Below are 25,780 nucleotides of genomic sequence, written 5' to 3'. Positions count from 1 at the left end.
CTGTACAGGTCACACCTGCCCCAAAAGAGGTCCCAATGATCCAGAAATTTGATCCCTGCCCCCTCCTCCAATCTCTCAGACACGCATTTATCCTCCATCTCACTCTATTGCTATACTCACTGTTGCATGGCACAAGCAGTAATCCCGAGATTACTACCTTCGAGGTCTTGCTTCTCAGCTTCTTTCCTAGCTCGCTGTAGTCTGTTTTCAGGATCTCCTCCCTTTTCCTACCTATGTCGTTGGTACCAATATGTACCACGACCTCTGGCTGTTCACCTTCCCACTTCAGGATATCGTGGACGCAATCAGCAACATCCCGGACCCTGGCACCTGGGAGGCAAACTACCATGCATGTTTCTTTCTTGCATTCGCAGAATCACCTGTCTGACCCCCTAACTATACAGTCCCCTATCATTGTTGCCATCCTCTTCTTTTTCCTACCCTTCTGAGCTACAGAGCCAGACTCTGTGCCAGAGGCACGGCCACTGTTGCTTCCCCAGGTGTGTTGTCCCTGCCCAACTGTACTCAAACAGGATTTCTTACTGTTAAGGGGGACAGCCACAGGGGTACTCTCTAGTATCTGACTCTTGCCCTTCCTTCTCCTGACTGTTACCCACTTATCTGTCTCTCGAGGCCCTGGTGACTACTTGCCTATAGCTCCTCACTTGCCCTGACCAGGTGAAGGTCATCGAGCTGTATCTCCAGTTCCCTAACGTGGTCCCTAAGGAGCTGCAGATTGACGCACTTGGCACAGATCTGGTTGTTCGTGATGCTGGGAGTCTCCCGGACATCGCACATCTGTCACCCAGTAGAAAACACTGGCCTCACAGATATACTTCCTGTTTCTATTCTACACAAGTAATTTGCCTCGTCTCGACCTGTTATTGCCAAAGCCCCCCTACTCTGTCTACCTCTACTCTGATGCCTGCTCCTCTGTCTATTATTGTGACTTAGATCTTTATCTAAGTATCAATAATAGATAGACCTAATCTGCCTAAACTAATAACACACAAACAATTGTACTTGTCAATACTGAGTACACCATTTAAACAAGCCAGAGACTTGGATGTTCGAGGGGCAGGCTTTCGATGTTTTTGAAAGGACAGAGGGAGGCAAAAGAAGTGGTGGCATGGCACTATTGATCAGATAGTGTCACAACAGCAGAAAAGGAGGAAGACATGGAGGGATGGTCTACGGAGTCTCTGTGGGTGGAAGTTAGGAACAGGAAGGGGTCAATAACTGAGTGTATTTTGTAGACCAACCAAGAGGAACAGGGACATCATGGAGTAGGTAGGGTAGATCTGGTATTGGGAAATGAACCTGGTCAGGTGTCGTATCTCTCAATGGGAGAGCATTGTGGAGATAGTGATCACAATTCTATCTATCTATCTCCTTTACCATAGCATTGGAGAGCGATAGGAACAGACAAGTTAGGAAAGAGTTTAATTGGAGTAAGGGGAATTATGAGGCTATCAGGCCGGAACTTGGATGCATAAATTGGGAACAGATGTTCTCAGGGAAATGTACGGCAGAAATGTGGCAAATGTTGAGGGGATATTTGTGTGGAGTTCTGTATAGGTACGTTCCCATGAGACAGGTAGTGGATAGGAACCGTGGTGTACAAAGGCTGTTGTAAATCTAGTCAAGAAGAAAAGAAGAGCTTACAAAAGGTTCAAATAACTAGTTAATGATACAGATCTGGATGATTATAAGGCTAGCAGGAAGGAGCTTAAGAATGAAATTAGGAGAGCCAGAAGAGGCCATGAGAAGGCAGGTTGTGCCTTATGAGCCTGATTGAATTTTTTGAGGATGTGACTAAACACATTGATGAAGGTAGAGCAGTAGATGTAGTGTATATGGATTTCAATGAGGCATTTGACAAGGTACCCCATGCGAAGCTTATTGAGAAAGTAAGGAGGCATGGGCTCCAAGGGGACATTGGATCCAGAACTGGCTTGCTCACAGAAGGCAAAGAGTGGTTTTAGATGGGTCATATTTTGAATGGAAATCGGTGACCATTGGTGTGCCTCATGGATCTGTTCTGGGACCCCTGCTCTTTGTGATTTTTATAAATGACCTGGATGAGTAAGTGAAGCGATGGGTTAGTAAATTTGCTGATGACACAAAGGTTGGGGGTGTTGTGGATAGTGTGGAGGGCTGTCAGAGTTTACAGTGGGATATTGATAGGATGCAAAACTGGACTAAGATGTGGCAGATGGAGTTCAACCCCGGTAAGTGTGAGGTGGTTCATTTTGGTAGGTCATATATGATGGCAGAATATAATATTAATAGTAAGATTCTTGGCAGTGTGGAGGATCAGAGGGATCTTGGGGTCCGAGTCCATAGGACTCTCAAAGCTGCTGCGCAGGTTGACTGTGTGGTTAAGAAGGCATATAGTGCATTGGACTTCATCAGTCGTGGGATTGAGTTTAATAGACAAGAGTAATGTTGCAGCTATATAGGACCCTGGTCAGACCCCACTAGGAGTTCTGTGCTCGGTTCTGCTCACCTCACTACAGGAATGATGTGGAAACCACAGAAAGGGTGCAGAGGAGATTTACAACGATGTTGCCTGAATTGGGGAGCATGTCTTATAAGAATAGGTTGAGTGAACTCGGCCTTTCTCCTTGGAGTGTCAGATGATGAGAGGTGACCTGATAGAGGTGTATAAGATGATGAGAGGTATCGATCGTGTGGATAATCAGAGGCTTTTTCCCAGGGCTGAAGTGGTTAGCACAAGAGGGCATAGTTTTAAGATGTTTGGAAGTAGGTACAGAGGAGATGTTGGGGGTAAGTTTTTTTTTATGCAGAGTGTGGTGAGTGTGTGGAATGGGCTGCTGTTGATGGCAGTGGAGGTGGATAGAATAGGGTCTTTTAAGAGTCTCCTGGACCAGTACATGGAGCTCAGAAAAATAGAGGGTTATGGGTAACCCTAGGTAGTTTCTATGTAAGGACATATTTGGCACAGCTTTGTGAGCCAAAGGGCCTCTATTGTGCTGTAGGTTTTCTGTGTTTCTAAGTTCAAAAAATGTATGTGAACCTCTGGGGTAATGCCTTCTACAAAAGCTTTTTGGAGTCAGGTGCTCCAATCAGTGAGATGAGATTGGAGGTGTGAGTTGTAGAGGTGCTTGCCTGTATCCAGAGATACCGGCCACGTGACAGATGCACTGCCACCTGGCTGGTCGGAGGACACACCACATGCCAATCAACATTTGGTCCCTCCCAACTAATCAATGCACACCTAAATTATTGGTCACCTTAATTGGATTATCTCGCCCAGCCCCATGCTATAAAAGTTGAGACTTGGCCCTGGCTCGCTCTCTCTTACAGACCACCTCATTGAAGGTAAGTGCATTGATTTATGTTTGGGAAGGTCTATCGTTTATCCTGGTAAGGGAGCCGCAGCTATCCAAGGTCAAGGGGTATAGCTGTCGTAGTGCTTTTCCCTTGTTGTTTGTTTGTGTAACCGTACCCTGTCCCCACAGCGCTTCCTGTGTATTGTAGTTGCTTGTGTTGACCCGACTTCCCCTTGTAAATAAATTCCTTATTATTAAAACTGTGTGTGTCCAGGCCTCTACTATTGAGACTCAAAGAACCAGTTATTTTCCATCACAACATTGCCCTATTAAAGAGAAACAGTTTACTGACAGAGCCTGCTGTTCTCAAGAAAGATATGTTATGTGCACCATTGCTTGATCAAAACAACTTTCAGAGGACATGAGAAGAAGGATTGTAGAGGTGCGTGAAGCTGGAGAAGACCACAAAAGCATTTCTAAAGAGAAATTGTCTACAAATGGAGGCAATTCAGTATTGTTACTACACTCCTTCGGAGTGGGTGTCCTGCAAAGATCACACAAAGAACACAACATGCAATGCTGAAGAAAGTAAAAAGAACCCAAGGGTAACAGCAAAAGACCTGCAGAAATCTCTAGAAATTGCTGAAGTCTATGTTCATGCATCCACTTTAAGAAAAACATTGAACAAGAATGGTGTTCATGGAAGGACACCAGAGGGGAAACCACTGCTCTCCAAAAAAATCCTTACTGCACATCTGAAGTTTGCAAAAAGACCACCTGGACGTTCCACAATGCTTCTGGGACAATGTTTTGTGGACAGATGAGACAAAAGTTGAACTTCCTGGCAAAAGTGCACACGTCTATGTTTGTACACCAATACAAAACTTCATCCCAATTGTGAAGTGTGGTGGAAGGAACATCATGGTTTGGGGCTGCTTTGCTGAGCAGGGCCTGGATGGCTTGCAATCAGTAAGGGAAAAATGAATCCAATATTGTATCAATACATTTTGCAGGAGTACTAGTCCATTGCCTGAAGCTTAATAGAAATTGGATGATGCAACAAGACAATGATCTGAAACATGAGTAAATCAACAACAGAATGGGTTTTTAAAAAAAAAGAAAATACATGTTTTGGAATAGCCAACTGAGAGTCCAGACCTTTACCCATTTGAAATGCTGTGGCATGACCTGAAGTGGGCTGTTCATGCAATGTATCCCAAAAATATTGATGAACTGAAACAGTTTAGTGCAGAGGAATGGTCTAAAATTCCTCATTGCCATTCTTCAAGTCTGATCAGTTGCTGCAGGAAATGTTTGGCTGAGGTTATTGCTGCTAAAGGAAGTTCTACCAGTTATTAAATACAGGGTTCATATACTTTCTCCAGCCTGGAATGTTCCATAAAGACATTTAAAAAATAAAATTGTTTGTGTTATTAGTTCAGGCAGCTTGTGATTTAGATGAAGTTCTGATCATATTTTGAGTAATTACGTAGAAAACCGGAGGGTAATTACAAAGTATTCACAAACTTTATCTTGCAACTGTGCGCTCCTTTGTCCCAAGAGTTTATATAGGAATTGGCCACTTAAATTTTTGTAGTATAACCATAGGTTAATAATTTGAATAATTGTGAACAAAAAGGATATTATACACAAAATGCTGGAGGAACTCAACAGGCCAGGCAGCATCTATGGAAAAGAGTACAGTTGACGCTTCAGGCCGAAACCCCTTCTGCAGGACTGTAGGAAAAAAGATTGAGGAATAGATTTAAAAATTGAGGGGAGGGAAGAAAGAGACACAAGGTGATAGCTGAAACCTGAAGGGGAAGGGATGAAGTAAAGAACTGGAAAGTTGATTGGTGAAAGAGACAGAAGGCCATAGAAGAAAGAAAAGGGGGGAGGGAGCACCAGAGGGAGGCAATGGGCAGGCAAGGAGATGAGGTAAAAGAGGGAAAGGGGATGGGAAATGGTGAAGGGATTGGGGGGCATTACCGGAAATACGAGAAATCGATGTTCATGCTATCAGGTTGGAGGCTACCCAAATGTTGTTCCTCCAACCTAAGTGTAGCCTCATCATGACAGTGGAGGAGGTCATGCATGGACATAAAGGAAAACCCTGGGTATGTGAAGTAAAATTAAAATGTGTGCCCACTGGGAGATCCTGCTTTTTCTGGCAGATAAAGCGTAGGTCCTGAGCGAAGCGGTCTCCCAATCTATGTCAGGTCTCACCAATATACAGGAGGCCACACCGGGAGCACCGGACACAGTAAATGACCCCAGCAGACTCACAGGTGAAGTGTCTCACCTGGAGTAGTAAGGGAGAAGGTGAAGGGGCATTTGTAGCACTTGTTCTGCTTGCAAGGATAAGTGCCAGGAGGGAGATCGGTGGAAAGGGACAAATGCACATGGGAGTCATGTAGGGAGTGATCCCTGCGTAAAGCAGAAAGTTGGTGGGGGGGAGGGGTGAGAATATGTGCTTGGTGCGTCATCCAGTTGGAGATGGCGGAAGTTTTGGAGAATTATGTGCTGGACACAGAGGCTGGAGGGGTGGTAGGTGAGGATAAGAGGAACTCTTTCCCTGGTTGGTGGTGGGAGGATGGGGCAAGAGCAGACGTCCCTGAAATGGAAGAGATGTGGTTGTGGACACCAATGATCGTGGAGGAAGGGAAGCCCTCCCTTTGAAAAAGGAGGACATCTCCTTCACTCTAGAACGAAAAGCCTCATCCTGAGAACAGATGTGGCAAAGACTGAGGAATTGAGAGAAGGGGATGGCGTTTTTACAAGTAACAGGGTGGGAAGATGTATACTCCTGGTAGCTGTGAGAGTCCGTAGGCTTATTATAATAGATATCAGTGGATACGCTGTCTCCAGAGATAGACAGTGAGACTGAGAAAGGGGAGGGTAGCGTTGGAAATAGACCAGGTAAATATGAGAGCAGGTTGGAAGTTGGAGGCAAAGTGGATGAAGTTGATGAGTTCGATATGGTTGCAGGAAGCAGCATCAATGCAGTTGTCGATGTAGCGTAGGAAAAGTGCAGGTCGGTCACCAGTGTTGGCTTGGAACATAGACTGTTCCATGTAGCTGACAAACAGGCAGACATGGCTGGGACCCATACAGGTGCATTTTCAGATTCAGATTCAGTTTATTGTCATTTAGAAACCACAAATGCAATGCAGTTAGAAAATGAGACAACATTCTCCGGAATGATATCACAAAAAAAGCACATGACAAAATAGACCACACAAGAAAAACCACATAACGTTTGGTAAACCCCAATCCAGAGTCCGGAGAGGCTGCTGTGTGCTGTGTGTGTTGCTCAGATTTCCAGTATCTGCAGATTTTCTCTTGTTTGAAAAAGGGTATTATCTTTTATTGTACTGCGTTTCATCCTTAACACCATATTGGCGTTGATGAGGATACATGACAGATACATCAGAATAATCTTAAAAATCAGAGATTACGTTAAGCAAAAGTAATTTCTGAAGTTAGTTGATTGGGAAGTAACCTAATTAGTATTTTTAAAATATAAATAGGTTTGTTTGTGTCAAATAGACTTAAATTATTTCTCATGAAAAGAAAATACTATTTTAAATTGTAGCTAAAGCATGGAATCATAGAAAAATACAGCACTCAAACAGGCCACTTAGCCCATCTAGTCCATGCTGAGCCATGTAAACTGCCTTCTTCCATCAAGCTGCACTGGGACCATAGGCCTCCATACCCTTACCATCCATGAATCTATGCAAACTTCTCTTAAATGTTGTGATCAAGCTCGCATGCACCACTTATGCTGGCAGCTCATTCCACACACTCTCATGACCCTCTGCATGAATAAGTTTTGCCTTGTGTTCCCCTTAAAGTTTTCATCTTTCCCCCTTAACCCATGACCTCATGTTGTAGTTACACCCAACCTCAGTGGAAAAGACCTGTTTGCATTTACCCTATCTATACCCCTCAGAATTTTGTATACCTCTGTCAAATCTCTCCTCAATCTTCTATGTTTCAAGGAAGAAAGTGCTAATCTATTCAATCTTTCCTTATCACTCAGGTCCGCCAGTGTTGGGAACGTCCTTGTAAATTTTCTCTGTACTCTTTCAAACTTAATTGCATCTTCCCTGTAAGTAGGTGACCAAAACTGCACACGGTACTCCAAATCAGGCATCACCAATGTCTTGTACAATATCAGCATAACATCCCATCTCCTGTACTCAATAATTTGCTTTATGAAGTCCAATGTGCCAAAAGCTTTCTTTACGGCACTATCAACCTGTGACACCACATTCAATGAATTATGGACCTATATTCCCTTTGTTCTACCACCACTCACTGTATAATTCCTATCCTGGTTGGTCCTAACAAAGTGCAACACTTCATACTTGTCTATATTAAATTCCGTCTGCCACTTTTCAGCCCATTTTTCCAGATGGTCCAGATCCATTGCAACCCATGATAGTCTTCTCTGCTGTCCACTACAGCCCCCAATCTTTTTTTATCCTCAAATTTGCTGAGCCAGTTAACCACATTATCATCCAGATCACTGACATAGATGTCAAACAACAATGGACCCATTACCGATCCCTGCGGCACTCCACTCCTCACAGGCCTCCAGTCACAGCAGCAACCATCTACTACCCCTCTCTGGCCTTTCCCATGAAGCCAATGTCTAATCCAGTTTATGCCTCATCTTGAATGCTGAGCGACTGGCCTTTCTGACCAACCTCCCATGCGGGACCTTGTCAAATGCCTTGCTGACACCATTCATTGCCTTCCCTTCATTAACTTTCCTGGTATCTTCCTCGAAAAACTTTACAAGATTGGCTAGGCATTACTGACAAAGCACAAAACCATGCTGACTATCCTTAATCAGGCCATTTCTATCCAAATACTCATATATCCAGTCCCTTGGAATATCATTCAGTAACTAATGTCAGGCTCAACAGCCTATAAGTTCCTGGATTTTTTTTAGAGCCTTTTATAAACAGCGGAACAATGGCTATCCTCCAATTTCTCACCTATCACTAAGGATCATTTAAATAACTCTGCTAGGGTCTCTGCAATTGCTGTACTTTCCTCCCGCAGGGTCTGGAGGAACACCTTACCAACCCTGTCGATTTGTCTACCCTAATTTGCCTCAGGTCAGCAAAAGCCTCCTCTGTAATCTGTATAGAGTCTATGAAGTTGATGTCATTTTGCCTTGCTTCTATCGACTCTGTGTCCGTCTTCTGAGTAAATACAGATGCAAAAAATTAATTTAAGATCTTCCCTGTCTCTTTTGGCTCCATGCATGGATTACCATTCTGATCTTCCAATTTTGTCCCTTAAATCCTTTCGCTTTTAATGTATCTGTAGACTCCCATAGGATTCTCCTTTACCTTGTCTACTAAGGCAACCTCATGCCTTAATTTAGCCCTCCTGATTTCTTTCTTAAGTGTTCGCTTCCATTTGTTATATTCCATAAGCACCTCATTTGTTCCTACCTACCTATCCCTGCAAGTTCACCACCTTTTTTCCCTCTTAACCAGTGCTTCAATATCTCTTGAAAACCAAGGTTCCCTAAACCTGTTGTTTTTACCTTTTGTTCTGACAGACACACATAAGCTTTGTACTTTAGAAAATTTTATTTTTCAAGGCCTCCAATTTACCAAGTACACCTTTACCAGAGAACAGCCTGTTCCAATCCACACTTGGCAGATCCTTTCTGATACCATTATCATTGGCCTTTCTCCAATTTAGCTCAACCAGCCAGACCTATCTTTTTGCCTATTTACTCTGAAACTAATGACACCCTGATCGCTAGATACAAAGTGTTCACCTACACAAACTTTTCTCATCTGCCTTGTCTCATTCCCTAATTGTAAATCAAGTTTTGCACACTCTCCTGTTGAGACTTCTTCATACTGATTAAGGAAGCTTTCCTGAACACACTTGACAAACTCTGTCCCATCTAGTTCTTTTATGGAAAGTTAAAATCACTTTTATAACAACATTATGTTTCATGCAACAGTCTGCGATCTCTCCACAGATTTGTTCCTCTAGATCATATATGTCAAACTCAAGGCCCGCGGGCCAAATCCGGCCCGCGGTGGAATTATCTTTGGCCCGCGAGGTAATATCTAATTACTATTAAAGCTGGCCCCAGTAATCGAAGCGCCTATGGCGTATGATATGACTAATGCTGAGTTTATTCAGGTACCAGGTTTTCAGGGTTTTTAGTGTTTATTCGGCAGTCTTCTTCATCAGAAACGGAATTTGTAAAGTGAAACACTTTGTAGTTATAGCAGAGACTGAGACACATGAGAGCAGGCTGAAAAAACGGAGGCAACGAAAGCTGCGTTCGCACACGTCCGACTGATCCGGCCCGCATGAAGCTGCATTTTGCTCAATCTGGCCCGTGACGTAAAATGAGTTTGACACCCCTGCTCTAGATCATTTGGCTGTTGGGTAGTCTGTAATATAGCCCCATTAACATAGTCATGCCTTTTTATTACTCAGTTCCACCCGTAATGCCTCACTTGATGAGTTCTACAGTCTGTCCTGACAGAGTGCTACTGTGACATTTTCCTTAACTAGTAACGCCACACCTCTTCCTTTAATCCCTCCCACTCTGTCACGTCTAAAACAATGGAACTCTGGAATACTGAGCTGCCAGTCCTACCTCTCCAGTAACCAAGTCTCGCTAATGGCTACAATATCATAATGTTGATCCATGCCCTGAGCTCATCTGTCTTTCTTGCAATACTCCTTGCATTGAAATATACACAACCCACGACTTTAGTGCCACGATGCTCAAACTTTTGATTCCTGACTTTGTGGAAGCAAATGTTGTTAAGCATTCGGACAGTCTCTCCACCATCTGTTCTGGGATTCTGGTTTAAATGCCCTCCTCATGCAGTTCTAGCAAACCTTTCCATTAGGATATTGGCCTCCTTCCAGTTCAGGTGCAAACCTTCTCTTCTGTACAGATCCCACCTTCCCTGGGAGAGAGCCCAATGATCCAAAAGTCTTATGACTTCTCTCCTATGCCAACTCCTTAGCTATGTGTTAAACTGTATAATCTTCCTATTTCGAGCCTCACTAGCACTTCACACCAGTAGCAATCCTGAGATCACAACCGTGGAGGTCCTGCCCTTTAACTTAGTACCAACTCCCTGAACATACTTTGCAGAACCTTGTCACTCTTCCTACCTACGTCATTGGTACTACATGGACCACGACCTTTGGCTGAGGACTCGATCCAAAATATTCTGAGCCCTGGCATCTGAGAGGCAACATACCATCCAGGAATCTCATTGTTGTTCACAGAACCTCCTTTCTGTTCCCCTCACTAAACTATCCCCTATCACCACAGCTTACCCTTTCTTTTCCCTGCCCCCCCCCCCAACTTCACTTCTGAGTCACAGCATCAGAGACCTGACTGCTGTGACTTTCCTCTGCTAGTTCATCCCCCCCCCCACCCCAAACAGTATCCAAGGTGTTGAGGGGGATGGCCTCTTTGTAGTCTACATTGGCTGTTTTAACCATTTTCCCCTTCCTGATTGACACCAAATTTCCTGTGTCCTGCACCTTGAGAGTTCTACCTCTCTGTATGTCCTGTCTATCACTCCCTCAGCCTGCCAAATGATTTGCCAGTTCAAGCTCCAACTCTAATATTAAAGTGGAGTGCTAGAAGCGGCAGCTGGATGCACTTCATGCAGGTTTAGTCATCCGGGACACTGGACGTCTCCCTGCCTTCCCCCATCCAACAAGAGAAGCAGTCCACTATTCTGCCCAGTATCTCTATTGTTGCTAACTGAACAACTAGAAAAAAAGGAAAAAACAATAAACAATGGGGGAGGAAAAAAAACTCTACCTGCAGCCTTTTTTGCCTTCTCTGACTGAAGTCTCGAAGAGTTAAAGCCTCAAAAGTCTCTCTCTTAATCAGGCCGCTCCAGTTGCCCCTGTCTTGCTTTAATAATATTGATTGGCTGCTGCTCAAAGCACCAAACTGCCACGAGCTGCTGCCTTTCCTACTCAATCGGCGAACCTGAGTGAACTACGTCTCCTCAGGTTTCTGATCTCTGACCGGGTACTGCTCAAAGTTTCAGACCGCCACAGGTCATTACTTTTTCTGCTCAGTCGGCGAACTTGAGTGAACTACATCTTAAGCTTCCAAACTCTGATTGGAATTTTGTAATTAAATAAGGAAGCAGTTTTTCACACCATTAATTATGGGAATCTCTATTTGCATTTCCTTTTGGTTTAAGATGCTGAGTCATTTGAAACTTTCAAGATAGGATGAATAAATTTTGAAATGATAGGATACCAAAGGATATGGATTGAAAAGTAGGGTGAACTGCATAGAGTGTGGATCATCCACTATTTAATTAAACCAGTAGTTTACCTCATTTTTGTGTTCCTGTCAAATACAAGAATGTACTCCTGTTCCACTTTATCCAATGGAAATGTTTGTTTATTTTGCAGGCACAGAGGTCCTTAATGCCTTTTTAAAATTTATTTACAGTATTCACTTTTTTAGTAAGTGCTTTGCATATAGTTTTGTTCGCACATGAGAAGTTTTGATCTAACTTTAAATTAGCAATCATATTCATGGCAATAGCATCAAAATCAACAAAAGTTTTAAACTTCTAGATCTCAGTTCATCATTAATTAATATTAGGCAAAATATGCATCCAGCAGTCATGATTAGATGATAACGTTTTGGGAATAAGGTGAAACCAAGTGCTTAAAATAATCATTGGGCAAATCATAATTATGTTATGATTTAGTAGTGATGTAATATAAGCTGTGAAGTATCTTGACACTGTCAAAAACAGATCAAATTTAGAGGCTCATTATTTGCTAGAATTTTAACCAAAACACATTATTTTTGCACATGCATGACCCAGAATTATATTAAGAAAGTAAAAGTTGGTGTTCTTTTAAATTTAGCAGAAATTTCTGGCAATGGCACCATACACTAATACTTTGCTATAAATGTTTGCAGAAAGTGTTAATGAAGCTGAGAAAACCCAGGATAACAGCAACAATTTGGTCTTCAGGAAAAATTATATGCACTGGAGCTACAAGGTAAGAAATTAGGTTACATCAAAACTGAAGATAAAAATAATCCTATTATAAACAGCCTCTTGCAAGAGGTCAGTTACCCAGTTTTATCTCAAGGAAGTACGGACACACGTTAGCATAGTGGTTGGATTGGCATGGTAACGTAGTGGTTAGCACTGTGCTTTACAGTACAGGAGACCAGGATTCGATTCCAGCTGCTTCCTCTAAGGAGTTTGTATGTTCACCTCTTGACCATGTGGATTTTCTCCCACAGTCCAAGGACGTATCAGTTGATTGGATAATTTGTCATTGTAAATTACCCTGTGATTAGGCTCGGATTAAATTGGGGGATTACTGAGCGACATGGTTCAAAGGGCTTAAAGGCTCTACTCTATAGGCTCTAAAGGCCTGTATCTCAAATAAATAGTATGATCAGTTTCAACTTATAAATCCTGATCCCAGTGTCCATGTTCTTTAAGCATTATAATTCATCCCAGTATTTTTCCATAAGACTATGTTGATGCCATTATTTCATCCAGCAAAAAAATACTATCTGTGGTGTTTATTCGAACAAGATACAGGCTAAACCTGAATTTAATCATGCTAAATATACCAACATTATTTGCAGTGTTTACTGTTTTACATATATTCTCATGTAGTCCTTGAATGTTTTTTTAAGTAAACCCCCAGTTTTAGTTTCATCAGGACCACCCATCTTCAAGATTAAAGGTTTAGTCCAACTGAACTCTTTAGGAATAGATTCTAAAATTCTCCACCAACTAGTCATACATCACAGATGAAAGATAATTGTTGGAAATCAATTATTCCAATTCCAGGATGTTACTGCACTTATTTCTCATGTTGTGTTTTGGAGCTATCAAGTTAACTCCTTCATTTGTCCATCTTAAGAACAGAAGTGAAGATGTTTATTGATGTCCAATTATATTTGCAAGTCCTCAGGAAATGAAATAACCCAAGTTTGAATGAACAGAGAAGCAGGAGTAGAAATTTCAGCCAGTGATGTCTCTTATAAGACAGAATTGAATCTATCTGATTGAATTTTTTGAGGATGTGACTAAACACATTGATGAAGGTAGAGCAGTAGATGTAGTCTATATAGATTTCAGCAATGCACTTGATAAGGTACCCCATGCAAGACTTATTGAGAAAGTAAGGAGGCATGGGATTCAAGGGGACCTTGCTTTGTGGATCCAGACAAACATGAGGAAATCTGCAGATGCTGGAAATTCAAGCAACACACACAAAATGCTGGTGGAACACAGCAGGCCAGACAGCATCTATAGGAGAAGCACTGTCGACGCTTGAAAGTTAGTCCTGACGAAGGGTCTCGGCCCAAAACGTCGACAGTGCTTCTCCTATAGATGCTGCCTGGCCTGCTGTGTTCCACCAGCATTTTGTGTGTGTTGTGGATCCAGAATTGGCTTGCTCACAGAAAGCAACGAGTGGTTGTGGACGGGTCATATTCTGCATGGAGGTCGGTCACCAGTGGTGTGCCTCAGGTATCTGTTCTGGGACCCCTTCTCTTTGTGATTTTTATGAATGACCTGGATGAGTAAGTGGAGGGATGGGTTAGTAAAGTTGCTGATGACTGAAAGGTTGGAGGTGTTGTGGATAGTGTGGAGGGCTGTCAGAGGTTACAGCGGGACATGGATAGGATGCAAAGCTGGGCTGAGCAGTGGCAAATGGAGTTTAACCTAGGTAAGTGTGAGGTGGTTCATTTTGGTAGGCCAAATATAGTATTAATGGTAAGACTCTTGGCATTGTGGAGGATCAGAGGGATCTTGGGTCCGAGTCCATTGGACATCCAAGGCTGCTGCGCATGTTGACTGTGTGATTAAGACGGCATACGATTGATTTCAAGAGCTGAGAGGTAATGTTAATGCTATATAGGACCCTGGTCAGACCCCACTTGGAGAACTGTGCTCAGTTCTGGTTACCTCACTACAGGAAGGATATGGAAACTATAGAAAGGGTGCAGAGGAAATTTACAAGGATGTTGCCTGAATTGGGGATCATGCCTTATGAGAATAGGTTGAGTGAACTCTGCCTTATTCCTTGGAGCGACGGAGGATGAGAGGTGTTAAAGATGATGAGAGGCATTGGTCTTTTTCAGAGGCTTTTTCCCAGGGCTGAAATGGCTAACACGAGAGGGCACAGTTTTAAGGTGTTTGGAAGTAGGTGCAGAGGAGATGTTAGGGGGGACGTTTTTTTACGCAGAGTGATGAATGCGTGTAATGGGCTGCTGGCAATGGTCGTAGAGGCAGATACGATAGGGTCTTTTAAGAGACTCCTGGATAGGTACATGGAGCTTAGAAAAATAGAGGACTATGGGTAACCCTAGGTAATTTCTAAGGTAAGTTCATGTTCGGCACAGCATTTTGGGCCGAAGGGTCTGTATTGTGCTGTAGGTTTTCTATGTTTCTGTCTGTCTCACATTCATTGGCATTGCCATCAGTGAGTCCTCCTCCATACATCCATGGAGATTAACATTGACCAGAAAAGTAATCGGAATGTCCACTGAATACTGTAGCTAGAAGAGGCTGAATATCTTTTGGCAATCTTCCTGTTTTCTCAAAGCCTTTCTATCCTGCAAGTGTCTATGGTGAGATGGAATACAATGCTTTAAACTGTACTTGTTTAGTTCCAACAGTACTGAAGTTGCTCCACACTATCTGGGGCAAAGTCATCCCCTTTATTCACGTTCCCTCTATCACTCACTGGCTAGCCCAGTATGATTTCAATTAGTACTTAATCAAAGTGATTATAGTTACTCACCAAATCTACCTTAGCAATATCTTTCAAACTTGTAACCAATACAATCCTGGTTACGACTAGCAGGGGCTTGAAACACCACCATCTGCAAGTATCCCATTAAGTTACACACTATAAAGACTTAGAAGTACCATTGTTCCTTTATTGTCAAATTTTGGAACCACCTACCCAACAGATTTGAGGCTGCTAACACCTACATAAGGGTAAATAGGATTAGGCTTTAAATACAGTCGTTGATAGTGATGCTCAGATCACCTATGACAAAAATATTTCTGGAGTTATACATAGAGTAGCATATTTTCCTCCCTGATGTTCATTATGGACAATCTAGTGGTTTTATGCTGTACATTATACAAAAAAATCACATGTTATGTACTTAATTGAATGTAAGTATTTTTCTATTTAATTGAATTTAAAATATCTCGCCACTCTGATGGGTTTGAAGTCCACATCTTAGTGCAGTCAAGTATATTAAGGTTCTAGGGTAATATGTGAACTAGGTGAGGTGTGTGGAGTTTGAGTTCAAGACTTTTTAACATCATGCCCAGTGGATCAACAAATCCTGCCTCCCCGATATTTTTTAAGTATTTGTCAAATACTGATATGTTTGCCTGGAAAAACATATATTAGCATTCTGAGGAGAACAACTTGGTCATGAGAGTACATTAAGTGTTTTAGTAGTTCAGTTTGAGATAGGATTTTCAATTCTGACATTTTAAATTGTGGGTATTTAGAATTTAGTTACTGTACATACAGTACATTCCTCTTAGCAGACTCCCAGTGTTGGGAACAGAGGGTAGAATCAGTGTTAATGAGGATATAAAGAATGTAACTTATTTTCTTCTGAATGGATACAAAAGGCTGCTGTACAAGACTCAGTTCCTGTCCCAACTTGATGTCGGTTTTTTATTAATGGTAATTAGGTGGTCAGCCATTTGTTGTGTATTTGTTCATTTCATTATCACGAACAATTGCTATCTGATAATAAATTGGAGCTCTAATGTGCCGTACAATCTTTTTATATAAATCACAATTTAGTGAAGAAGAAGCAAAAACTGGAGCTCGGAGACTAGCCCGTCTTCTGCAGAAACTGGGTTTTCAGGTAACTCTTCATTTACTCTGTTAAATACAGATCTAATTCCTGATCATTATTATTCATTTCAGTTGATAGTTTGGATTTTTGAGTTGGTCAGTTAGAGTTCAAATCTTAATCTCTAATATCAGAACAAAGTAGATGCAAGTTGTAATGCGTGCTTGCATTTGAGTTATTGCATTGGTCATAGTTTATTTTTGCCTTGACGTTTGGCTTACATGTTAAGATAGTTATTTGCTTTCTTATTAAGGATGGTCAATAAATGCTGCCCTTGCCAGCAGTGTCCATATCTATCAAAATGAAAACAATAGATATACTACTCTGTAGAACATAATGAACTTGAAACATGCAAACAAATAACTATTTTTAACAAGTTTTGTATGTGCCAAATATTCCTTAGACGTTCAAATGGAATTTATCTTTTGGTCATTTGGATACTAAAGAACATACAGCAATGCAGCATAGAAACAGGTTTTCCATCCTACTGAATCCACACCGATCATTAACTAATCATACACTGATCATCTGTCAACTTTCAATACCTCCATACTTTGTCATCAACAGTGCAAAGATTCTAGTATGCACATACACAGTAGGGGCAATTTACAGTGGCCAGTACCTACCAACTTGCATGTCTTTGGAACTGGTGGAAACCGGAGCATCTGGGGGAAATCTAGGTGATTATACAAACTTTTGTAGATAGATCATGCAAACACCACACGGAGAGCACCAAGTTCTAGAGGCAGCAGCCTACCGGCTGTGCCACTGTTTCTCTTCCTGCTAGGACATGATTAAATAACAAAATGAAATCATTTAAGTTACACAAGCAGGCAAGTATTGAGGCTTAATTGTGATTCCTTGAGTTAGAAAAAATATTTTTTATACAAACATTGAATATTTGTAAAGTGATATGTTTATATTTATAAGAAGCGTGATCCTTTGAATTTTCTTGACTATTGCTCCTACATTTTCCTACTTGTACTAATACCCCATTTGAAAGTGATTTATTCAGGTGCTTTATACTAGGTCTAAGGTCAGCTTAGCTATTTTTCCTTTGGCTCCCAGTTTTCTAAGAAACTGCTTGGCCACAAGTATATCCACAATAGTATAAATACTAACAACAGCAGCATTTTATTTTATTTCACACTTCTTATTTAAAGACAAAAGTTATGGAGTCTATGGGATAGGGAGGAAGGTTGTTGAAATGCGGTAAATGAGATACAAGTCAAACAGATATCTAATAATTACAGTATGTACAAAAAGAAGAAAAGATAAAGAAACGATCATAAATATGGAAAATCAGAACTTTGAAGATGAGAGAAACTGGGAGGAGGAAAGAGGACTAGGGATGATGGAAATACAAGTGTACAGAGCTTCATTAGAGCAGAATGACTGAACCATACAGTGATGGATATATCTGGCAGTAACTCCTCCGTACTAATTACTGCTACTGAAGAAATACTAATGTCTCTATCAATGTGTTTAACGGCATGAAAAAGTGCATTTGGATTTGGTGTAATTGGCTTCCTTGGATCAGAGGTCTTGCTTCAAAAGAAAATGAGATCTATCTACATGACTTGAAACCCTACAAAATAAAACATTGGGTGCATGGAAAGAATGCATGAGATCCAGCAGGCAGCATGGATTCTTAAGCACTGTCAAAACCATTAACAGCTCAAACTGCCCACCTCACAAGGAGACAAAAATAGAAGAGAGCCTATCAAAGACAGAGAGGCAGACATAGCACATAAGGCTATAAGACATAGGAGGATAGTTAGGTCATTCAGACCATCAAGTCTGCTCCCCCATTACATCGTGGCTGATTTATTATCTCTCTCGACTCCATTCTGCTGCCTTCTCCCTGTAACCTTCAACATCCTTACTACCCATCAACCTCTGTTTTAAGTATATCCAAGGACTTGGCCTCTGCAGCCATCTGTGGCAGTGAATTTCACAGACTTACCACCCTTTGGCTAAAGAAATTCATCCCCATCTCTGTTCTAAGTGGACTTTTGTCTATTCTAAGGCTGTGCCTGCTGGACCTAAACTCAAAAGAGCAGTACAGAAAAGGATCTCCGATCCACAGCATCTATCAAACATGATGCCAAATTAAACAAATCTCTTCTCCCTGCACGTCATCCATATCCCACTATTCCCTGCACATTCATGTGCCTGTCCAAAGCAGTCTGCTACTGTCATATCTGTTGCCATCACTACTTTTGGCAGCCTGTGTCAGGCACCTAATGCTTTCTGTATGGAGAAATGAAAGGTTGCCCCACACATCTCCATTAAGCTCACGTCCTTTCACCTCCAGCATTGCCCTTAGGAAGAATATTTTGAAGATTCCACACTTATGGCTCTGCTCTTGACCCAAATATAAATGTCTGCATAGCACCCTGTCCAGATCAGCCTTGTCATCACCCAAACGGCCACTGTGTTAGGGAAAAAAAAAGCCATAGAACAAATAAAACAACATCAGGGCTTATAGAGAAGTTCATACCCTTGGCAAGGTTTTGAACATCAGCACAGAGTAGCTTCATGAGTAACCTCCCCTCCCATACATGATAATGTATACTTCCAGGAGACCTTAAAGTTATCCAGCAAGGATACAAATGTATCTGCAGTATCTATAGAGCATCTCCCTGTTGTCTGCCAGGGTGTCTTCATGAGTATCCTCAACTGCTATCTCCTCAACCTCCAGTGTTATAAGTTGTTCCAAATCAGTTTCCAAAGCGTCTTCTCACAGTGTTATAAATCTCTGGAATTCTCTGCCACTGCTTGGCAAGATAAAGGTTGCTCAATCTGTTGGGGAGAATACTCAATTGTTTAACTTGTTTGATTGCAAGTTGTTTGATTTCTAATTGACACAAGTCATACCAAAGGTCAGCCAAGTGTACTTGGGTCAATGTGTTGAATGATAAATACCAGCAGTTCACTTATAAATATTATAAGCAAGTTCATGTGGTTAAGAAGTGTATACTTAAAAACCAAGAGGATGACAACACTTTCCAATATGTACGTCAATAGCTTTGCAAAGAACTTGTCATGAAAGTAGCAGCAGACATGTAATAACTAAGGCTTCAGGAAAACATTTTTACTTCCTTAAAATAGATTTTAGAACACTACAGCTCAGTACAAACTGATCTACTCTAAAATCAATCAAACCCTTCCCAAATAGATTTGATAATTGCTATCTTATGCTAATCATCTACAGAATTGAATTGAATTTCGGTTTATTGTCATTTAGAAACCACAACTGCAATACAGTTAAAAAATGAAACAACGTTCCTCCAGAATGATATCACAAAAAGCACACGAAAAACAGACTACACCAGGAAATCTACATAACGTTTGGCAGTCCCCAAATCCAGAGTCTGGAGAGGCTGCTGTGTATTAATATTGTGCTAGCAGCATAAATTATATTTATGCTGTTAATTAATGAATAATTTTTCTATTCTTTGCTTTCTTTTGTTGGTTTATTCTGAGCTACTTAAATCTTTTCACCATTGGTGATTCACTGACAGATACAAGGAATCATGATAGCATAGTGGTTAGTTGAATGCTATTACAACACAAGTGACGTAGGTGTAATTCCACCAGTCGGTAAGGAGAGAGTACATTCTTCCCATGACCACATAGGCTTTTTCCCACATGCCAAAGAGTACAGATTACTAAGTTAATTTTTCACATAGGTGTAATAGAGCAGTACAGGGTCATTGGCAAGAATAGTCTGTTCCTGTGCTGTAGCTCTTTTTTTTAAAAAAAAAGAGTAAATTTTGTAATGTGCACCCTGACCACCCCCCCGCTCCTTTCACTTGCCATAAACTTGTAATAGAGTAGAGATTTCTGTCTCATGACTACAATTTATGTATTAACCTTGATCAGTGAGGGAAGTGCAGTGTCTAAATGATTGCATATACTAACTGTATTTGTAGCTACATAATTTATTATCAGCAGCATAAGATGGAACAGTTATGAATATTGTTGTCTTCATTCTGAAGGTAAAGTTTGCTGGTTATAAAATTGTCAACGTTCTGGCTGTATGTACTATGCCATTTGAAATAAGGCTGCCAGAATTCACCAAAAAGAATCGTCCAGTTGCAAGGTATGTATTTAAAAGTTATTAAAAGTAACCAATAGGAAAAAGTTATTGGAAGTGCATGGCATGTTGAACTGCATTTTTTCAAATAGATGAATATTTCTACCCTAAAGATTAATTAACATTTATCTTTTCAACTGATGTGGTCATCAGTTTTCTGTTTCACAATTTTATTTATATTTCAAATTTAAAACATTTTAAATGATTTCTTGAGTGTTGCAATTATTTTTTAATCCTTTGTAATTTTATTTTAATTATACATTGATGTTTCTTTTTACAGCTATGAGCCAGAACTTCATCCTGCAGCATCTTACAGAATTAAGTCATTAAAGGCTACACTTCAAATCTTTTCAACGGGCAGTATAACAATTACAGGTTGGTTTGATAACCCAAAGTTATAATAGTTATAGTAGCTGCCAACTTTTATTTGTTTTTTTGTGTCCTTTCCATGCCTCGTGGTGTATCAGGCAACAACTTTGCCGTTTTTTTAGTATTTTTGTTTTTTTTTAATGAGGCCGAGTCGTTAGCTTGACATTCAACCCAGCGCGGATGGAGTTTGCTGAATCCGAGCCCGGGACCACTTGATTCAAAGTCCGGTGCAGATACTACTACACCACTTCACCAGCTGGCTAATTCCTTTTGCAGGTTCCCCATATTTCAAAAGCATTTTCAGAGATCATTATTTTATTGTATAAGCTCAGTTTTCAAGATTTACCATTGGTTTCATGACAGCATTAACAAAAAACACTTTTTTATGCATAAAATAAATGTTACCTCAATTCTGTGTCTATAACTGACTTATCAATTTTAGCAACGGTCTCTAATCTTTTCATATGAAAGCCTTTCTTGTTCATACCCATTAAATGTGTACCCTGGCCCCATGATAAGCTACTTGCCCATTCTTTTTAAGAAGCTGGTGCCTCTTTGAGGATTCTTGGATAACTAATTTTAATAGTTGTTATATTGTTGTGAAATTTCTGCCCCTATTACTAAGTCCTTGTTACTTTTTCCTCTTCCCATCCCCTTATTTGCCTGACCTGGTTATGCGTTCTGCTATTTATGATAAAAATATATATATTTAATATTATTAAATTCTTGTTGACAAGTGAAAACTTAGATCTATAAATCAATAGTAAAGCAATCATCAAAAAGAGATAGTATTGATAAAGTATTTGGTGACAAGCTTCTTTTTAACTTCTACCTTTTAGAAAATTTTCTTGTTTTTTTTCATTTGATCCAGTCCAACTACCTAGTTTTCTTTCCTGGTACTAATTGTAAATATTCTACAATGTATCTGTCTTCTTTTTAGTGGCAGATGTTTTCTTAATGTGTAACATTGATATTATGATTCATATGTGCGAAGGACAATGTAGGTTTTGAATAAGAAACTAAATTTTGAGTCTATCTGATTATGATGTAAAATGCATTAATTTAATTGGCCAAGAAACATCTATTGTATTTTTATAGTAGTGTGTATTGATGTTTAATAGCTATATGATCCACATCAGTATGTAACTATTTCAAGTTATTGCACTGAGAAAGTATTATAATTTCACTGTGAATGTAAAGGTAAAGTAATATTTTGAGCCTGAAATAATTAATAGTGGTCACTCAATATTTTAAAGCAGAAGGTATGTTAAGGAGAACATTACTTTTGGGTTTTTGACTTTTGTTTCATAGAAATACATAATGTTAAAAAAAAATTTAAGGTTTGACTAAAATATTTTTGCTCTTTATGGTCATTTGGTGTAAGGTAAAGTCACTTAATTTGTATGCATACTCGTCTGGCTAAAGGTTTTCTCAGTCCAGTTTTGAAAAGAATTGAGAGATGATAAAAGATTTAAAAAGAAGGGATGATTATCTGCTTCTGATCACGAGGAGATGCTATTACCATGCACCCTTATTACATTATGGCATAGATAGTGAGCAGAATTGGAACACTCCGTGATACAAAAGACATGGACTGCATTGATTTGCCTATTGAAATTCTGCTCATAGTTAAGAAAATTACATCAAAATCAGAAACAATGAATAAATATACTTAAAAGCAAACTCCTTAAAATTTTAATAGCATTTTATTCTGATTACATTATGAAATCTAACTTATATTTAACTTTTTTCCTGAAACCCAGCACCCAGCATACAGTGTGTCGCTACTGCAGTGGAACAAACTTATCCATTGATCTTTGAATCTAGAAAAATGGTTAAATAACCATTCCTGTTACGGGACCATCTTTGGAGATTCTGATTGGATGACTACAGAGACAAAGTTTACCATAGAACTATTCCAGGAATGGACATATAGCAAATCAGAGACTGTGAGAATATATATGAACACAATGCAAATGTATTCATATTGGGATGTTAATATTGTTTTATTGTGAACTGTTTACATGACATGATGCTGCTGTTTTTCTTCTTAAGGAGAACCCTCCTTATAGTCTCTGCAGTAAGGGAACAGGATTGTAAAATGTGCACTACATTTAAAGTTGAACCACTTTTTTCTGGTTGAGCTTTGTGTTTTATTGTGAGGTCTTTTTAAAAGAAAAAAAGTTATGCTGTATATGAAAACCAAAGATGCCACCAATGTTATTGTTCATTTGGTTATACTGTTTAAATAAAATTAATAGATGTGTATTTAATTTTAAGTTAAGAACCCTGCTATAAGTCATAATTTATTGAAGAATTTCTAAGTGTGACAAAATAAATTTTATTTCATTGGTAAATTCAAAACACTATTTGTGAAAGCTGTTTTGACTACAAAAGGTCCTCACAAACGAGAATGGTGGATGGTCAAGTCATCTTAAATTCAGGTAGATGTGAATTTAAAGTTTATTTTTTAAAACAAATGCATATTTGGTGAGCTAATAAAAAGAGGGTTCCTAAATTTGGAATCAAATCACATCCTATTAATTAGAAAAACTAGTGCATCAAACCTTTCCCAGATTTTAGGGTATCGAAAGATCACTTAAATGCTTGCATGACTGCTTGATGATTTTAATTTTTAAAATTGATCAGCTAAGCTAAAAATAATTGCTTCATATACAGCATCATCAAATAGATCCTAAAAGGCACTGTAAATTTGGTTTTATTAAAATAGTTATATGCTGTGATGCATACTGCATATCAACCTTTGGAAAAATATCAAAACATAGAACCAGTATTGTATTAAAATTTAAAAACAGTAACTTCTGAAACTTTTAATGTATTAGGAAAAAAAATTGGGAATGAACTAAATAGCCCATAATGCTGCAGAAGTTCATTTTAAACTTATACCAGAAGCCTCATAATTTTTCAATAGAGAATCTCACTTGGTGAGTTCCAGGTGTTTGTCAATTATACATTGCTACAGACCGATCAGTGTAATTTTGAGTTATGAATTTTTCATACTCCGTAAGAGTAGTTACAACTATCTATTACCTATGAGATTTCTTTTCTACTCCCAAATTTTACTTGAAAATAAAACTGCTTTATGAGCACAGCATTGTTTCCATATTCCTAAACACAGCTTTTAGCAATTATTGCATATGTAATTTTTTTTAAATAAAGTCTTTGTTTATACCTATCCACAGTTTCTTATAGAAAATTCAGTAGTTACAGTTTGGCTTTGCTTTGCAACTTTAAGTATATCATTGTCGGTATTTCATCAAATTTGATATACAATAAGAACTAAAGTTTGAATTAATAATTTGCAAATATTGTTTGAAAAAGTTGACAGGCTTGTACTGTAGAAAGCACACTGCAGTGTAGCAGTGCGTGTGATCGTTAACTCAGCGTCCCTATTTCCGGTTGAACCTTTGTTCCTCAGGTTGAGTGTCTATCCTCAAGAACTGCAAGAAGTACCTGTTTGATACAAGAATACTCAATTGAATTTCAATAAGTTACTTTTATCATTGCAATTTCATGTAATCTGCAAACAAAAATTTTCAATTATATGACATCTAAATTTGAATCAGAACTTACTTGAAACATAATCCTTTGAGTGTTGGGTAGCACTTTTGAATAGCATTTATTTTCTGTTTTGTAGAACAATTATGTTTTCCTTTGTAAATTTCCAGTTCTCAACAAAGTTGAAGTAGATGGATGTATTCAATTGTACATACCAATTTACAATATTCACACAATAAATGTAATCTTAACTTTATGGTTGTTGCTTATTTTGTGTAACAATGCTTCCTTGGTCTCAAAGGGTTATGTTGAGCGACAGAGTGCATCTGTCATGTAAATAGTCACTTCAGAATCTGTCAGCGTTCTTGCTTAGATGTTTTGTTTTCATTCCAAATGCCAGTAAATAGAATATTGTACTACTTTTTATGCCATACCTTGGAAATTGCCTCTGCTATTCAATTTAAGATGGGATGGGACAGTTATGTACCATAAAGACCAACTGCTTGTGTTGAAAAATGTAGTTAAAATAGTTTTTCATTGGAAATGTGTAATTTTCATATGTAAATCTGTAAATTCAGGAAAAACTGCAAAATTTACCCATCTCATGAAAAATGTATTTTGGATTGTTTTGAAATTTTCAAGTACAGGTGTCCCACCCCCCTTTACAAAGGTAGAGCATTCCTGTGAAACCTTTCTTAAGCTGAAATGGCATAAAGCGAAGAATCATTAATTTATATGGGAAAGATTTTCGTAAAAGCGAAAATCCTCTTTGTGATGTGAAAACGGGTTACTAATGTAGGTCTTTTGTAAAAGTGAAGTGGCGTAAAGCGGGGGACATCTGTACTGGGTCAATGAGTAGCCTAGTGTTTATGAGCACTTCGGGATCAATGTGTCAAAACTACTTTGTTGACATGTATTTTAATGGATGAGTCCCAATACCTGGGACATTCAAAGGCATCGTAAATGATTTATTGAAGAGAAATCAAGTTTGCTGTGGGAGCTGATTTAAAATTAGCCTTCAGAGAAGAAAATATGCTACCTATCACAAGCATGAACTGGTAAAAATAACATAGTCTGATAATGAAAAAGAGAAGCTGAAATTTGTCAAAGTAAGGTCAAAGTTTCATAGTGCCACCCACAAGACGAATTATTTCAATGAAGTTTGATGTATTTTTCTATGCCTGTGATATGTGTTCATTGGTGCCTATGCTCCAACAGCGAAAATGGAAGTATTTCTGTTAATTTAGATTTCCATGAATTAAATTTGTACTGTACAATCAATTAGTGTAGCTCAATGCATTTAGATGACTATTTACATAAGTGACAATTATATTAAATTTCATTATCCCACATTTGTTAAAATCTTGGACAATGTTCCAGATAAGTCTCATGTTCACGTAAAAATGATCAAGTTTGATACAAATATGAAATATGACATCAAGCAGCCTAAGTAAAATTGGAGTCATTCAAAGTTAGAAGAATGCTCCACAGGTTAAAGTCATACAAAGTGCTTACAAAAATGTCATTGAAGGCAAGTCACCCAAGTAATAACCCACTCTTCAGCAGTTTTCA

The 25,780-nt window shown here is 39.3% G+C and overlaps 1 protein-coding gene across 7 annotated transcripts in view; it reads left to right on the top strand.

Annotated features, from left to right (window-relative positions):
• Positions 1–25,489, top strand: part of tbpl1 (TBP-like 1) — a 50,095-nt gene extending 24,606 nt beyond the window's left edge. For all 7 annotated transcript variants that reach the window (XM_073056348.1, XM_073056350.1, XM_073056346.1 and 4 more), the window contains exons 4-8: positions 12,277–12,359; positions 16,167–16,230; positions 20,223–20,326; positions 20,601–20,695; positions 22,453–25,489. In XM_073056348.1, the coding sequence (XP_072912449.1) occupies positions 12,277–12,359; positions 16,167–16,230; positions 20,223–20,326; positions 20,601–20,695; positions 22,453–22,532 (426 nt within the window). In that variant the 3' untranslated portion in view covers positions 22,533–25,489. The remainder of the gene's footprint in view (positions 1–12,276; positions 12,360–16,166; positions 16,231–20,222; positions 20,327–20,600; positions 20,696–22,452) is intronic.
• The last annotated feature ends 291 nt before the right edge of the window (positions 25,490–25,780 follow it).

The sequence above is a fragment of the Hemitrygon akajei genome, chromosome 9, assembly GCF_048418815.1.
Source record: "Hemitrygon akajei chromosome 9, sHemAka1.3, whole genome shotgun sequence".
NCBI lineage: Eukaryota > Metazoa > Chordata > Chondrichthyes > Myliobatiformes > Dasyatidae > Hemitrygon > Hemitrygon akajei.
Note: the sequence above shows the minus strand (reverse complement) of the source record. Positions and strands in the feature narration are given on the sequence as shown.